The following is a 15,394-nucleotide window of genomic DNA, read 5'->3' on the forward strand; positions in this document are numbered from 1 at the left end:
TTAATCTCGACATCACAGTAGAGAGTTAAACACGGAAATCTGAGTCTCAGTACATAACCGCCCGCTACTAAATTGAATGACCTAAAGTGAGCACATAGTTGCAGCATCCATCCACTGTGCGCTTTTACGCAACCCTTTTATTGGCCTTCGGCACAGTAGGACAGTGGCATCAGAGGCGCAGAACGAAGTTTACCATGCACTCTCTCAGGCTTGACTGACTACATGACATACGAGATGAAGGCTGTTTTCTGGGGGGTTCTCCTCGCCTGTGTGGACTGGGGTTGGGGCCAGGAGAATCTCACATTTGATGGAGACGTCCGCGACTTTGCCATTAGTGACCGCTCCGTATACGTCGTTACGGATGACCGACTCTACCAGCTGGACCATGATTTTACCAAAGTTATAAAGAGGGATACTCCGAATGTAGTTTATCCTAACCAAGAAGTACCTCCTTCCGAAGAAACGTATCCATTTAAGGTAAACATTTTACTGCCATTCATCAAAAACAAGACCTTGATCACCTGTGGAACCACAAAATGCGGTTACTGTGAAATACTGGATCTCAACGAAATCTCGAAATCTGTGCATTCGGAGAATATTGAAGTGGGTTCATTGGACCCTGGAGATTCAACCATTGGCTTTATTGTTGATCTCGGGACGAACTCCTACATTATGACTGGAAGGCTGCAGAGCCGTGTGCGTAAAGCGTGTGCGAATTCAGATCAGTTGCTTGACCTACGGAATACACTAGAAGGACAGCATGGGGGAATCTTTTCTGATTCAGATGAGAGTACGACTCCGTATATTGACGCCAGACAAAAGGAGAAGTTTCAGTTTGTGGACGGCTTTCAGAGTAATTCACACATCTACGTGTTCTCGAACGTTCCCCAAGAGCGTCAAGTTCGAGTTATTTGGTTCAAGAGCGAGAACAGTAAAACAAATACTTTGAGGTACTTCCAAGGTGCTACACTCAAATGCTGTGGAAACACGGAGAGGCGGGAGCTCCTGTCTTCCTCTGTGATTCAAGGTTCTGGTGGGCTCCATGGGCAGGTGCTCTGGGCAGGCGTGTTCACGTCTGGTAACACAAGCGACCCCATCAACACCGTGCTGGCCATCTATAACATCAGCTCTACAGGGCCTCAACTCAAATACAATGACCCAGACTTCTGCTATAAAGGCTGTGCAGAGGTTGGTGAGATGATGATGATTTTATGTATGGTTTATAACCAACACCATAGCAAAGTCACTATCATTATCGTTACCCTAATTTCTTAGCAAATGTGTTGAGATTGTCTTTAACACGGATATGTATGCTGTTCCAGGCATTGCCAACGGGTACCACCCAGGACGGTACCACCCAGGACGGTACCACCCAGGACCTGCACCCAGAGACAGTGGTGTTTAAATACAGCTCCATGACATCAGTGTTGGCAGTGAGACACAACTCCTGGCTGGTGTTCTTCATTGGGACAGGAGACGGACAACTCATCAAGGTCTGTGGAACACAGTTATGAGAACTCTTAACACACGCACGCACGCACGCACGCACGCACGCACACACACACACACACACACACACACACACACACACACACACACTGGCCTCATAACACCCTTCTCGTGTCCTTATTTCTCCCTTGAACACACAGATACTCTTACAACAGAATAACAGCATGTTTTGTTTTACCGAGGTCTAAATTAGCCTGGAGAAACCCCGCAGTAACTTTATTAGGCACAATAGTCTCCTTTATGCAGTGTTGTCCCTGGAAAGCTTTAATAATCCAGCCAAATCCCCTGCATGGTTCTAACAGAAATATCACCACCATGCAGTACACTGTAACAAACCAGACAGGGGTTTGGTCACCACTACACATCAGTGATTGTTAGTCTATCATGTATCATCATCACCAAATTCATACTCTTGACAGAGAGAAATGTGTGCGGTCAACTGATATTTACAGCTGCAGTATAGGGGATTTCCTAGGGCAATGTTATGCATTGTGGTTTGTGAGTGTTATATGTCAATCTACAGAGAGATGTTATTCAAGTGTCTCTCTCTGTCCAATGTCAGCTTGCTGTAGACAAGGCCTATAAACCTGCCTGTCCCAGAGTGCTCTACAAGTCAGATGACGACCGCCGTGTGTTTCCCAAGATGCACCTGGATCCAGTGGACCGCAAACATGTGTACATGGCACTGAGGAACCAAGTAAGTTCTACTGTACACAGAGATAAATATTATACAGTACAAGCATTCTGAAATAGGACCCAGGACATAATATTGTGTGTTTGTTGTAGATGGTACGTGTGCCTGTGGCTCAGTGCAGTGAACACAAGAGTCTGAAGGACTGTTGGTCTGCTCAGGACCCCTTCTGTGGCTGGTGTGAGTCAAGGTCAGTCACAAGAAGCACAACTACACACTTCTACAACTTACGCTATATAGAGATTTCTTTATTATGTCACATATTTTCTTTTCTAAAATGTACTTTTTAATTCTTGTTGTGAAGATCAACGGTGGCAGCCATTTCAATGTAATTCAATGAGGACAGTTGGTTTGTCTGTGTTAATGACATACCTCGGCCCAGGTTTTTTAATATCATATGATCTTGATTTTTACAAATTCAGAGTGGTAGAACAAAGGGCATTTCCTCTATCACCCAAGCTTCTTAAAATTAAACGTGGCACTATAGATGAAACTTCCTGTGAATATACACTACCGTTCAAAAGTTTGGTCACTTAGAAATGTCCTTGTTTTTGAAAGAAAAGCATTTTTTTTGGTCCATTAAAATAACATCAAATTGATCGGAAATACAGTGTAGACATTGTTAATGTTGTAAATGACTATTGTAGCTGGAAACGGCTGATTTTTTTAATGGAATATCTACATAGCCGTACAGAGGTCCATTATCAGCAACCATCCCTCCAGTGTTCCAATGGCACGTTCTGTTAGCTAATCCCAGTTTATCATTTATAAAGGCTAATTGATTAGAAAACCCTTTTGCAATTATGTTAGCACAGCTGAAAACTGGCCTTCTTTAGACTAGTTGAGTATCTGGAGCTACAGCATTTGTGGGTTTGATTACAGGCTCAAGATGGCCAGAAACAAAGACATTTCTTCTGAAACTCATCAGTCTATTCTTGTTCTGAGAAATGAAGGCTATTCTATGTGAGAAATTGACAAGAAACTGAAGATCTCGTACAACGCTGTGTACTACTCACTTCACAGGACAGCGCAAACTGTCTCTAACCAGAATAGAAAGAGGAGTGGGAGGCCCCGGTGCACAACTGAGCAAGAGGACAAGTACATTAGTGTCTAGTTTGAGAAATAGGTGCCTCACAAGTTCTCAACTGGCAGCTTCATTAAATAGTACCCGCAAAACTCCAGTCTCAACGTCAACAGTGAAGAGGTGACTCCGGGATGCTGGCCATCTAGGCAGAGTTCCTCTGTCCAGTGTCTGTGTTCTTTTGCCCATCTTAATCTTGTATTTTTTATTGGCCAGTCTGAGATATGGCTTTTTATTTGCAACTCTGCCTAGAAGGCCAGCATCCCGGAGTCACCTCTTCACTGTTGGTGTTGAGACTGGTGGTTTTTGTTTTAAAAAACAGAAGTTTCCAGCTACAATAATCATTTACGACATTAACAATGTCTACACTGTATTTCTGATCAATTTGATGTTATTTTAATGGACCAAAAAAAAAGCTTTTCTTTAAAAACAACATGACATTTCTAAATGACACCAAACCTGTCCTGTTTATCTGTGTCACCCTAAACCTGCTCAGCCTGACCCCTCTATGTGATGTGATCTAGATGTTCGTTTCAGGGTGACTGCCTTCAACCTTCAGCCTGGATCTCCATCTCTGAGGACTCCCAACAACAGAACATGGTCTCTTACCAGGTGGAGAAGAGCAGCAGTGGAGAGAGGATCACACTCACTGTCAAGGTCCACCTGAATGTGAATGGGACAGGAAGTCTCACCTTCACCTGTAACTTCTTCAATAAAAGAGGTGATCTGTGTGACAGGACAAGCCCCGCTCCAGCTTTTCCGCAATGCTCCTGCCTGTTCTCCAGCGACCAGCTTCCTGCTGAAGGTAACCTTTCACCTTCTAACTCTCCTGTAGATTTCCCATTGACAAATTGGAGCATCTTGCTTAGAGATTGTTTCCCTGTGTTCTCCCACATAGGTTTGAATGTCACAGTGAAGATAAGAGTGGGGAAGCAGAACTTTGCTGAGAAACTGATGCTCACGAACTGTTCAGACATCACTGGACCAGCTACCTCTGCCCTGTCAGTCAGAAATCCCAGATCTGTCATGCTACGCCTCAGCACCATCATATAGCTATGTTTCAACCTACTTGTTTAGACCTACTTCAATATTTACTCTAAATACATCTTTTAAATGATATGTTGGGCAGATTGTGTTACACACTTGCCTTTCTGTATGTTATAGATTTGTTAGTCCACATTTTGCCTGAGTAACAGATGGTACACATGCTTATGATTAAACTCAGTGTAGTATTCTCATTCCTGTCTCTGTGTCTCTCAGGTGTTCTCAGTGCATGACAGCTGGATGTAGCTGGAGTAATGATGTCTGCTCCTGGACAACCAGGTCTGCCAACTCAGACCCCATACAGGTATCTCTCTCTCTCTCTCTCTCTCTCTCTCTCTCTCTCTCTCTCTCTCTCTCTCTCTCTCTCTCTCTCTCTCTCTCTCTCTCTCTCTCTCTCTCTCTCTCTCTCTCTCTCTCTCTCTCTCTCTCTCTCTCTCTCTCTCTCTCTCTCTCTCTCTCTCTCTCTCTCTCTCTCTCTCTCTCTCTCTCTCTCTCTCTCTCTCTCTCTCTCTCTCTCTCTCTCTCTCTCTCTCTCTCTCTCTCTCTCTCTCTCTCTCTCTCTCTCTCTCTCTCTCTCTCTCTCTCTCTCTCTCTCTCTCTCTCTCTCTCTCTCTCTCTCTCTCTCTCTCTCTCTCTCTCTCTCTCTCTCACACACACACACACACACACCCCCGTCTTTGAGGGTGTTCATCTCGCAACTTCTTCACCATGTGTGTTCCTGTATCTTGTTCATCAACCCTCTCTCACTTCCTTCCCCAGGACGTGTGCAGACTCAGCCAGTCAGGTTTGAACTACTCTGTAAGTCCATCCTGCTGATCACAGCCTTTTCCTCTTCATCAGCATCTCTCAGTGGATCTTATGTCCCTTATAGGGAAGTTTGATCTCAGAACAGGGAACTAAGTTCGTATGTATGTGGGGTTTTTTGTGCGCAAGTTTGCGTGTGTGTCTGCATGTGACACAGAGTGGACTTGAAGTGGTCTGAGATTTTCACGGTGACATTCACAGTCATTTCATGCAAAGTACCTATCACATAGCTTAGGACATCTGTTATGTGACAAGGACAAAGATTTCTTGTATATGGTCACTACAACCTATACACTACCAAAACAAATATGTGTTCACACGTGTGTCGTAAGCTACTTACATACATACATACATACATACATACATACATACATACATACATACATACATACATACATACATACATACATACATACATACATACATACATACATACATACATACATACATACAGTAACTTATTTCAACAGCTAAAACAGTGTTAACATCTGAACTTTAATAACCCCGAAAGATCCATTATAGTGTCTGTATTTGAGATGTTTTCATGGGATTACTTTGTTATCATGCTCCTCACAGTTTGAATGAAATGTGAATAATTGAATTCGATGTGATGAATATAGCTGTGTGTGTTTGGTGGTGAAGGAATTGTTTGTTCCTTATAGGGTTTGGTGTTTGTAAAGTGTCATAAAGTTCCTTTGGCCTTATCAAACCTCACTCTCTCACACTCGCTCTCGAAAGCTAAGATTGAGGACAAAATGAAGACACTCAAATGGATGTCTACCAATGCCAAGATACTGTATTCAGTTAGACAGAGCAATATTAAGCATTTTTCGGGGGTATGATATTTATGCCTCTAACTTTGTCACTCATCATTAATTACCAAAACTAAAGACCAAGCCTACAGCCACAAACACATATTTAGTTTCACTTGTCTTTATCAGAAATATTGTCTGTGTCTGTCTCTGTGTCTGTTTGTTTGTCAGGAGCCAGTGATCTTTTCCATAAAGCCCAGTGTTCTGTCCTTCCATGGGAGAAACCATGCCTTGATGAATGGAGAGAACCTGGATCATGTGACCAAGGTTCGCATCCAAGGGCACATGAACTGCAGTCTCAAGGAGTGAGTCAAAGTGGACAATCGGTTGAATATGATTTGTTTTCTAATGATGCAAACATCATTTTTTGAGATACATAAAAGGTGGATTATTTAAATCAATGCTTTTAAACAATGATTTCGATGGGTTTTTTCCACTGGTGCTCAATTCATGAAAACCTAATGCCTTACCACTGTGTTTTTGTAAAGTGTGTATCTAACCTGTTTAGTGTGTGTATCACATGGTCAGGTCTCCAGTGTGGAACCACACTGGGTCCAGTCTGACGTTCCACATCCCCAGTGGAGACAAAGGTTCTGTCAGTGTGTGTGCCGTGCTGCCAGACGGTCGCTGTCTGGGCAAGGCCACTGTCACCTATGGGTCCTCACCATCCTGCACTGGGCTAACACCAAGCATTACCTGGGCTAGGTAAAAACACACACAAACACACCCACATAGGTACGCACATATGATCAGAATTGTTATACACACACACACACACACACACACACACACACACACACACACACACACACACACACACACACACACACACACACACACACACACACACACACACACACACACACACACACACACACACACACACACACACACAAGCTATACAGAGGTTAAGAAACATGCCTGTAACTCGTTTCCACATATGGCTACTGGCCATGGTGTTGTCTGATGGGAAAAGAAAGTGGGCCGCTTCCCAGAAGTTGCTTCATTCAACAGTGTTTTAATAGATGTTTCATTTCCCTCTTTCTCTCAACTGCTCAGCACTGGCTTCCCTTTTTGCTTTTGGTAGCTCTCTAAAGCAGATTCTTCATGTTTGGTTAGCTAGTTTTACTTAATTTATTCTGTCAAATGCTTTGTTTTGTGTTACAACTTTTTTTTTCTTTCTCTGGCTTATTTAAATAATGCTGATGGGACATGACTACAATTCCCATCAGCACGCTAGGTGTGACCAACAACCCTCCTCTGATTGGTTGATTTTGTATGTGTCCTGCAGTGGGAAGAGGAAGATCAAGGTCCACGGGTCCCATCTGGAGTTTGTGGAGGAGGTTGTTCATGACCACGCCCCTCAGACCATCCATACCACCTACAGCTCTGGGGTAGGCATCTTAATAGACTGATTTAAATGATTTCTTGACTAAGCGTCATGTATTTACCCACTTACGTAACCAGTCAGCAACCTAATATGAACCTAATATACACACACCTCACCAAACTTTGACCTTCACACAACACAGAAATCAGTCATGGGGGCCTCAATATCTGAGGTATTCTAATTCATGTTGTTGGTGTTTTTAGAATCTGTGGTACCACACACCTCCCTTTGAACACATTAACCAGCCAGTCACCTCCACTGTGTCTCTGAGAGTGGCCAATCAGACACTGGCCTGCTCATCACAGCTCACCTACCATCCCGACCCAGAATTCACCAGCTACACCGCAATCAAGACAGGAAATGACATGCGTGTCACCATTGAGGTATACATACACACATGCACATGCATGGAGGCACGGATACACACACATATGTATTTTGGTAGCACACTCCCTCTCTCTTTCTCATTCATTCATACACACACATTCCATTTCTATTTTTATTTCAGAAAAGGGCTGACAAGTTGAACATCACCACAGAAGAGATCTTAGTGTTTGGTGTTCAGGAGGAGAACCAGGATGTAGAGTGTGTCATGCAAACCATCGAGACGAGCAACGAGACTGACTCTGTCATCTGTGAGATAAAGAACACTCCCAACTTTAACATCAATTCACTGAGGGTAAACCTCTTATTCAGATAAATCTAAAAAAGGCTGTTAATTGCTCTTGGAAACTCCGAATCAGAACTGTCCTTGGAAATAGTATTTTACAGTCAACATGCATTATGATGTGCTTGTTTTTCAGATAAGAGTTGGAAACTTCACCAAAATGCTTTTGCCAAAACAAGCTGCACCTTCACTGCTAATCATCCTTGTGCTTATACCCATCATCATTGTGGTCATTGTGGGTAAGTATTCACCTTCATCAACTTTGTTTTGACTTAGTGTCTCAAGACAGACTGTAAATGTCCAATCAAGTAGCTGGCACACAAGATTTGGTTCTGAAATGAGGTCTGACCTGGTTTGGTTGAATAGGTTTAGGTATGGTGGTGTGTGTGTGAATAAAGCTCTTGTCCTGTCCTGATCAGGTGCGGTGTTGTATTCCTACAATAAACAGAGGAAAATGGCGGCACAAATGAACAAGCAGCTGGATCAGCTGGAGTGTGACATCAGAAATGACATCAGACAAGGTCAGTCGTCGTGGACACACCGACCTTGATTTATATTCTTAAATCACACACAGACAGGGAAACACACTCATACTCACTGATGCACCAAATTGGCATCATACATGGATTTTAACAGAGTCAAGGCCCATGACTACCACCCACATGCAAATCACAGATAGGGTTCATACGGTATAGTTACACCAAAAAGAAACACCTTTACTTACCCTTCTGTTCTCTAGGATTTGTGGATATGCAGACGGAAAAGTGTGATTTAATTGAGAACGTTGGAGCCATCCCTTTCTTGGACTACAAGCACTTTGCTTCCAGGATCTTCTTCCCTGACGTACGTAGGAGCAGAGCACAGAACAGAGTCAATGCAGTATACCTAATACAGTCTGCTTTAAGATAAGACATGTTGTATTAAATGGACAGATAGGTTGTGTTTTTATGTTCATAGTTCGTCCTATTGTTTCTATTAGGGTGGACCTGTGATGACCTCCTGTATCAAAGACATTGGCCAGGTGAGATTTGATTTAAAACCGTATGTGAAATATGCTCGTCTGACTGCCATAACATGACTTTATCAATGACTGGAAGGGAAACGGAGGATGTAATAGATTTCCATAAGTGGCTAACATCTGTCCTGTGGTCAGGACGCTGTGAAGGTGCAGCCAGACGAGAGCTGTCAGGCCCTGTCCAGACTGATCCGGGATCAGGTGTTCCTCACCTCCTTCGTCCACGCTCTGGAGGAGCAGAAGAACTTCAACGTCAAGGAGAAGTGAGTCAGTGAGGACAGGACAGGACACAATTTAGGCCAAGTGTCACTTAGCTGGTTTGGGTATAGGATATACGACAGATAAGGTTAATGTACTGTATATAGTACAGTAGAAATGGTTTAGGTGTCATTTAAGTCATTATGGATGAGCAGGTTGGCGTCTAGAGCAGGTAATAGTGATGTCATAAGTCTGAGGTATGTTGTGTCCTACAAGGTGTGCGGTGGCCTCCCTGCTGACCGTGTCCCTCCACGGTGACCTGCCCTACCTGACCCAGGTGATGGAGGAACTACTCAGGGCTCTGATGGAGCAGCCCAGTAACTCCCAGCCCAAACTCATGCTGCGACGTACCGAGTCCATCGTAGAGAAGCTGCTCACCAACTGGATGTCCATCTGTCTCTACGGCTTCCTCAGGGTCAGTCCGTCTGTCTCTACGGCTTCCTCGGGGTCAGTCCGTCTGCCTCTACGGCTTCGTCGGGGTCGGTCGGTCTGCCTCTACGGCTTCGTCGGGGTCGGTCGGTCTGCCTCTACGGCTTCGTCGGGGTCGGTCGGTCTGCCTCTACGGCTTCGTCGGGGTCGGTCGGTCTGCCTCTACGGCTTCCTCGGGGTCCATCCGTTTGCCTCTACGGCTTCCTTGGGGTCAGTCCGTCTGCCTCTACGGCTTGGTCGGGGTCGGTCGGTCTGCCTCTACGGCTTCGTCGGGGTCGGTCGGTCTGCCTCTGCGGCTTCCTTGGGGTCCATCCGTTTGCCTCTCAGGCTTCCTCGGGGTCAGTCCGTCTGCCTCTACGTCCTCGGGGTCAGTCCGTCTGACTCTCGGTCGGTCTGCCTCTACGGCTTCGTCGGGGTCGGTCGGTCTGCCTCTACGGCTTCGTCGGGGTCGGTCGGTCTGCCTCTGCGGCTTCCTCGGGGTCCATCCGTTTGCCTCTACGGCTTCCTTGGGGTCAGTCCGTCTGCCTCTACGGCTTCGTCGGGGTCCATCCGTTCGCCTCTACGGCTTGGTCGGGGTCGGTCGGTCTGCCTCTACGGCTTCGTCGGGGTCGGTCGGTCTGCCTCTACGGCTTCGTCGGGGTCCATCCGTTCGCCTCTACGGCTTCGTTGGCGTCGGTCGGTCTGCCTCTACGGCTTCGTCGGGACGGTCGGTCTGCCTCTACGGCTTCGTCGGGGTCGGTCGGTCTGCCTCTACGGCTTCGTCGGGGACGGTCGGTCTGCCTCTCAGGCTTCGTCGGGGACGGTCGGTCTGCCTCTGCGGCTTCGTCGGGGTCCATCCGTTTGCCTCTCAGGCTTCCTCGGGGTCCATCCGTCTATCTATATCAGTCTATATTTATTATTTTCTTTCTACTTCTATCAAAGCCTTATTCATTCATATTGTATGTATTTATTAGCCTTCATGTCATTATGGTTAGCTCACAGTACATTTTTATTTTTCTCTCACACATTTCCACGTGTGTTTGAGTGTCTATGTAAATGAGTGTCTGATTTTGTAACTTTTCATACGAGTGCATGTAAATGAGTCATACCTAATTGCACATGTGAATACCGGTTTGTGTGTGTTTAACTGAGCTGTGTGTGTTGTGTCCCAACAGGAGAGCGTGGGCCAGCCCCTTTTCCTGCTGGTGTGTGCCCTGACCCAGCAGATGTCTAAAGGCCCAGTGGACTCAGTCACAGAAAAGGCTCTTTACACACTTAACGAAGACTGGTTACTGTGGCAGGCTCAGGACTTCAGCCCAATGGTACACATACACACACACACACGAGAGAGGTAGTTGGCAGTTCCTCCTTTATGTTTTGTTTGTTGCCAGAAAAGTTGTGGTTAGAGGAGCTAGTCTGTTAGAAAACATATCTCAGTATGCTGGGGCAAAAGTAGATGGGTTGAAAGTGATGTTACCCTCACAAAGATCCTCACATGCGATGTTGACAGGGGAAACTATTGCTGATTTAGGAAGCTATTAGTAGATATGGCCTCCGCTTTGGCACATTTCTCAGTTTGTCTCTCAGACTCGAAAGATGAACCCTTTTAAATTAAAGAAACGAGTCTAGAAGTAAATTAATCAGAGCCAAAATGGACGCGAACTGTAGTCTTTATAAGCACAGGTTGAGCCATATGGTAATCCTGCTGAGACAGTTGCTCAGTGGTTTCTTATGTATGAAGTCCATCAAGTGATATACACAGACATGTGGCTTTTTAAAGCTTTAGCTAACTGTGTGGTTTCCCTGACCCAAGTAGAAAGATAGTGGGAATGAAGGTTAGCTTCAGGGGTTAGCCACACACTGATGAATATATCTCATCTCACGTTTATTTTTCTAACCCAAACCTCATGCAAGTAGCCTACATCATGATGTATGTGTGTCTGTCTGACCGCGCCCTCCACCCTCCATCCCAGAGGCTACAGGTGCTGTTTGCTGTGGGAACAGACGGAGAGGTCAGTGAGCCTCTGGAGGTCAGTGCTCTGGACTGTGACACGGTGGAGCAGGTCAAGGAGAAGATCCTCCTGGCCTTCAAGACCAAGTTTGGCTTCCCCTACAACACCCCTCTCCGACAGATGCACATCGGTCAGTTGTAGTACCTCATGTGTCCAAGACATTAGGAGAGAATGGAAGAGTGATGAGTGAATTATGACTCTAAAAGCAAATTAAACATCTTGATCGATCATACTTTCTTTCAAAGGAATGACTTCTCTCTCTCTGTTTCTTGAACTCTGCAGAGTATGAGAAGGATGGAAGGTTTGTCTCACTGAAGGAGGTGGATGCCAGCTCAGGGGTTCTAGGAGAAGTGACCATGCTCAACACACTCAAGCACTACAAGGTTAAGAACACTACCAAGATTCCTGATACAGGAAATAAGCCTAATCTCACGTTCAATATTTCTCAATCTCAAATCAGCATCTAGGACAGAGAATATATACATTGGGGCAAAAAAGTATTTAGTCAGCCACCAATTGTGCAAGTTCTCCCACTTAAAAAGATGAGAGAGGTCTGTAATTTGCATCATAGGTACACTTCAACTATGACAGACAAAATGAGAAAAAAATCCAGAAAATCACATTGTAGGATTTTTTATGAATTTATTTGCACATTATGATGGAAAATAAGTATTTGGTCACCTACAAACAAGCAAGATTTCTGGCTCTCACAGACCTGTAACTTCTTCTTTAAGAGGCTCCTCTGTCCTCCACTCATTACCTGTATTAATGGCACACGTTTGAACTTGTTATCAGTATAAAAGACACCTTTCCACAACCTCAAACAGTCACAATCCAAACTCCACTACGGCCAAGACCAAAGAGCTGTCAAAGGACACCAGAAACAAAATTGTAGACCTGCACCAGGCTGGGAAGACTGAATCTGCAATAGGTAAGCAGCTTGGATTGAAGAAATCAACTGTGGGAGCAATAATTAGGAAATGGAAGACATACAAGACCACTGATAATCTCCCTCGATCTGGGGTTCCACGCAAGATCTCACCCCGTGGGGTCAAAATGATCACAAGAACGGTGAGCAAAAATCCCAGAACCACACGGGGGGACCTAGTGAATGACCTGCAGAGAGCTGGGACCAAAGTAACAAAGCCTACCATCAGTAACACACTACGCCGCCAGGGACTCAAATCCTGCAGTGCCAGACAGCAGTGTCCACCTGCTTAAGCCAGTACATGTCCAGGCCCGTCTGAAGTTTGCTAGAGAGCATTTGGATGATCCAGAAGAAGATTGGGAGAATGTCATATGGTCAGATGAAACCAAAATATAACTTTTTGGTAAAAACTCAACTCGTCGTGTTTGGAGGACAAAGAATGCTGAGTTGCATCTAAAGAACACCATACCTACTGTGAAGCATGGGGGTGGAAACATCATGCTTTGGGGCTGTTTTTCTGCAAAGGGACCAAGAAAGAATAAATGGGGCCTTGTATCGTGAGATTTTGAGTGAAAACCTCCTTCCATCAGCAAGGGCATTGAAGATGAAACGTGGCTGGGTCTTTCAGCATGACAATGATCCCAAACACACCGCCCGGGCAACGAAGGAGTGGCTTCGTAAGAAGCATTTCAAGGTCCTGGAGTGGCCTAGCCAGTCTCCAGATCTCAACCCCATAGAAAATCTTTGGAGGGAGTTGAAAGTCCGTGTTGCCCAGCAACAGCCCCAAAACATCACTGCTCTAGAGGAGATCTGCATGGAGGAATAGGCCAAAATACCAGCAACAGAGTGTGAAAACCTTGTGAAGACTTACAGAAAACGTTTGACCTCTGTCATTGCCAACAAAGTATTGAGATAAACTTTTGTTATTGACCAAATACTTATTTTCCACCATAATTTGCAAATAATTCATTAAAAATCCTACTATGTCATTTTCTGGATTTTTTTTCTCATTTTGTCTGTCATAGTTGAAGTGTACCTATGATGGAAATTACAGACCTCGCTCATCTTTTTAAGTGGGAGAACTTGCACAATTGGTGGATGACTAAATACGTTTTTGCCCCACTGTATATATTTTTTACATGCAGTTGAAGGCCTAAACATTAAACATTTCAGATTAAAGGTCCAATCACTGGCAGCTGTTGTATGTCAATGGCTAATACCTGGATTCCATCATTACCGCTGAAGAACTGCACGATTGGAATTTAAAGGCAACGTTCCCTTGTCTGTGGAGACTGCATTCACTGTAAATCCTGCATATGTCGGCTCAATAGGAAAATACCTTTCCATTTCAATCGTGCTATAACGCGGATCTTCCGCGATCCGGATTCAATCTAGTCCTGAGTAGTTGTAATAACTAGACGGATTGGGTTGTCAAATTGTTGCTTAATGTCACCAAACCACATGCACAAATCTGTCAGGTATCTTATAAGTAGAGGGTCTCACTAGACTAGAACATCCTTGACATTGAATCAGAGTGTCACGGCCGATGCTGGAAGAAGACCAAGGTGCAGCGTGGTGAGCGTACATATTCCTTTTTATTAGGATGACACCTACAAAACCCCCCCCAAAAAAAAAAAAAAAAAAAACCTTGAAGCTTAAGGGCTATGTGCCACAAACAACGACAACTTCCCACACAGAAATGAGGGAAAGGGCTACCTAAGTATGGTTTCCAATCAGAGACAACGATAAACAGCTGTCCCTGATTGAGAACCATACCGGCCAAAACATAGAAATACAAAATCATAGAAAACAAAAACATAGAATGCCCACCCCAAATCACACCCTGACCAAGCCAAATAGAGACATAAAAAGGCTCTCTAAGGTCAGGGCGTGACACAGAGTACTAAGTACAGTGTACTGCTCTGCTGCTCTCATTCTGCAGCCTGATTTTTAAGGCTACTGACAAGCAGTATTAGCTCCAATTCAAGGCAGCCTGGCTGGTAGGACTGAGCTGCCTGTGTCACAAGGCCAAACCAGATCACAAATAGATTAGAACTCCTGTACTCTTTATTAGTCTCACTGTAGAACATTACTGTATTTTAGGTCTACCAGCTGGTTGAGAAGCTTGTAACTCAGCAAGCATTTATCGACCTTCTAACTCAGTGTGTGTCTACAGGTACCGGATGGAGCGTCCATCAAAGTGCTCTCTAAGACCCATCCCAGTCTGAGTCCTCAGAGCAGCCTGAAAGGTAAGGGTGTCAACAGAGATTGCCATGCTACAGTACAATATGCCTCCATAGCTCCTAGAGATGTGGATCTTGTACACTTCGCCTCACACTGTATTATACAGGAAATTAGTGTGTGTGTGTGTGTGTGTGTGTGTGTGTGTGAGGGGGGATGCCTAGAGTACACTACACACAGAGTACACACAAACAGTATTCACACACACACAAACGTATGTGTGTGTGTGTGTGTGTGTGTGTGTGTGAGGGGGGGGGGATGCCTAGAGTACACTACACACAAAGTACACACGAACAGTATTCACACACACACAAAGGCATGCTCATAGTTAATGCTCATCACTACCACACACGTGGGCACAGAGTAACTTTTGCGATTCGCTTTGTCAAAGTCCATCTTTTATTTATTGTATTTGTTTATTGAAACTTTTATTTTGTCAGGGTGGAGTCCCATTGAGACCAAGGTCTCTTTTACAAGGGAGCCCTGGTGCAAACAATTACTCAATCAAGACAGCATGGGCCCAAAAGAAATACA

The 15,394-nt window shown here is 44.7% G+C and overlaps 1 protein-coding gene across 3 annotated transcripts in view; it reads left to right on the forward strand.

Annotated features, from left to right (window-relative positions):
• Nucleotides 1–15,394, forward strand: part of LOC118392392 (plexin-C1-like) — a 22,095-nt gene continuing 6,701 nt past the window's right edge. Inside the window, exons 1-23 of one of the 3 annotated variants that reach the window (XM_052460253.1) lie at nucleotides 1–1,188; nucleotides 1,323–1,493; nucleotides 2,072–2,206; nucleotides 2,296–2,390; nucleotides 3,806–4,086; nucleotides 4,180–4,282; nucleotides 4,542–4,629; nucleotides 5,085–5,123; nucleotides 6,113–6,246; nucleotides 6,470–6,646; nucleotides 7,233–7,335; nucleotides 7,535–7,714; nucleotides 7,840–8,010; nucleotides 8,135–8,237; nucleotides 8,418–8,519; nucleotides 8,738–8,841; nucleotides 8,978–9,019; nucleotides 9,164–9,276; nucleotides 9,488–9,686; nucleotides 10,855–11,001; nucleotides 11,653–11,821; nucleotides 11,974–12,074; nucleotides 14,796–14,868. In XM_052460253.1, the coding sequence (XP_052316213.1) occupies nucleotides 223–1,188; nucleotides 1,323–1,493; nucleotides 2,072–2,206; nucleotides 2,296–2,390; nucleotides 3,806–4,086; nucleotides 4,180–4,282; nucleotides 4,542–4,629; nucleotides 5,085–5,123; nucleotides 6,113–6,246; nucleotides 6,470–6,646; nucleotides 7,233–7,335; nucleotides 7,535–7,714; nucleotides 7,840–8,010; nucleotides 8,135–8,237; nucleotides 8,418–8,519; nucleotides 8,738–8,841; nucleotides 8,978–9,019; nucleotides 9,164–9,276; nucleotides 9,488–9,686; nucleotides 10,855–11,001; nucleotides 11,653–11,821; nucleotides 11,974–12,074; nucleotides 14,796–14,868 (3,796 nt within the window). In that variant the 5' untranslated portion in view covers nucleotides 1–222. Of the gene's footprint in view, nucleotides 1,189–1,322; nucleotides 1,494–2,071; nucleotides 2,207–2,295; nucleotides 2,391–3,805; nucleotides 4,087–4,179; nucleotides 4,283–4,541; nucleotides 4,630–5,084; nucleotides 5,124–6,112; nucleotides 6,247–6,469; nucleotides 6,647–7,232; nucleotides 7,336–7,534; nucleotides 7,715–7,839; nucleotides 8,011–8,134; nucleotides 8,238–8,417; nucleotides 8,520–8,737; nucleotides 8,842–8,977; nucleotides 9,020–9,151; nucleotides 9,277–9,487; nucleotides 9,687–10,854; nucleotides 11,002–11,652; nucleotides 11,822–11,973; nucleotides 12,075–14,795; nucleotides 14,869–15,394 lie in introns of all 3 variants that reach the window. The other 2 variants (XM_052460254.1, XM_052460252.1) reach the window with 2 other exon arrangements.

This window comes from Oncorhynchus keta, chromosome 13 (assembly GCF_023373465.1).
Source record: "Oncorhynchus keta strain PuntledgeMale-10-30-2019 chromosome 13, Oket_V2, whole genome shotgun sequence".
NCBI classification, from domain to species: domain Eukaryota; kingdom Metazoa; phylum Chordata; class Actinopteri; order Salmoniformes; family Salmonidae; genus Oncorhynchus; species Oncorhynchus keta.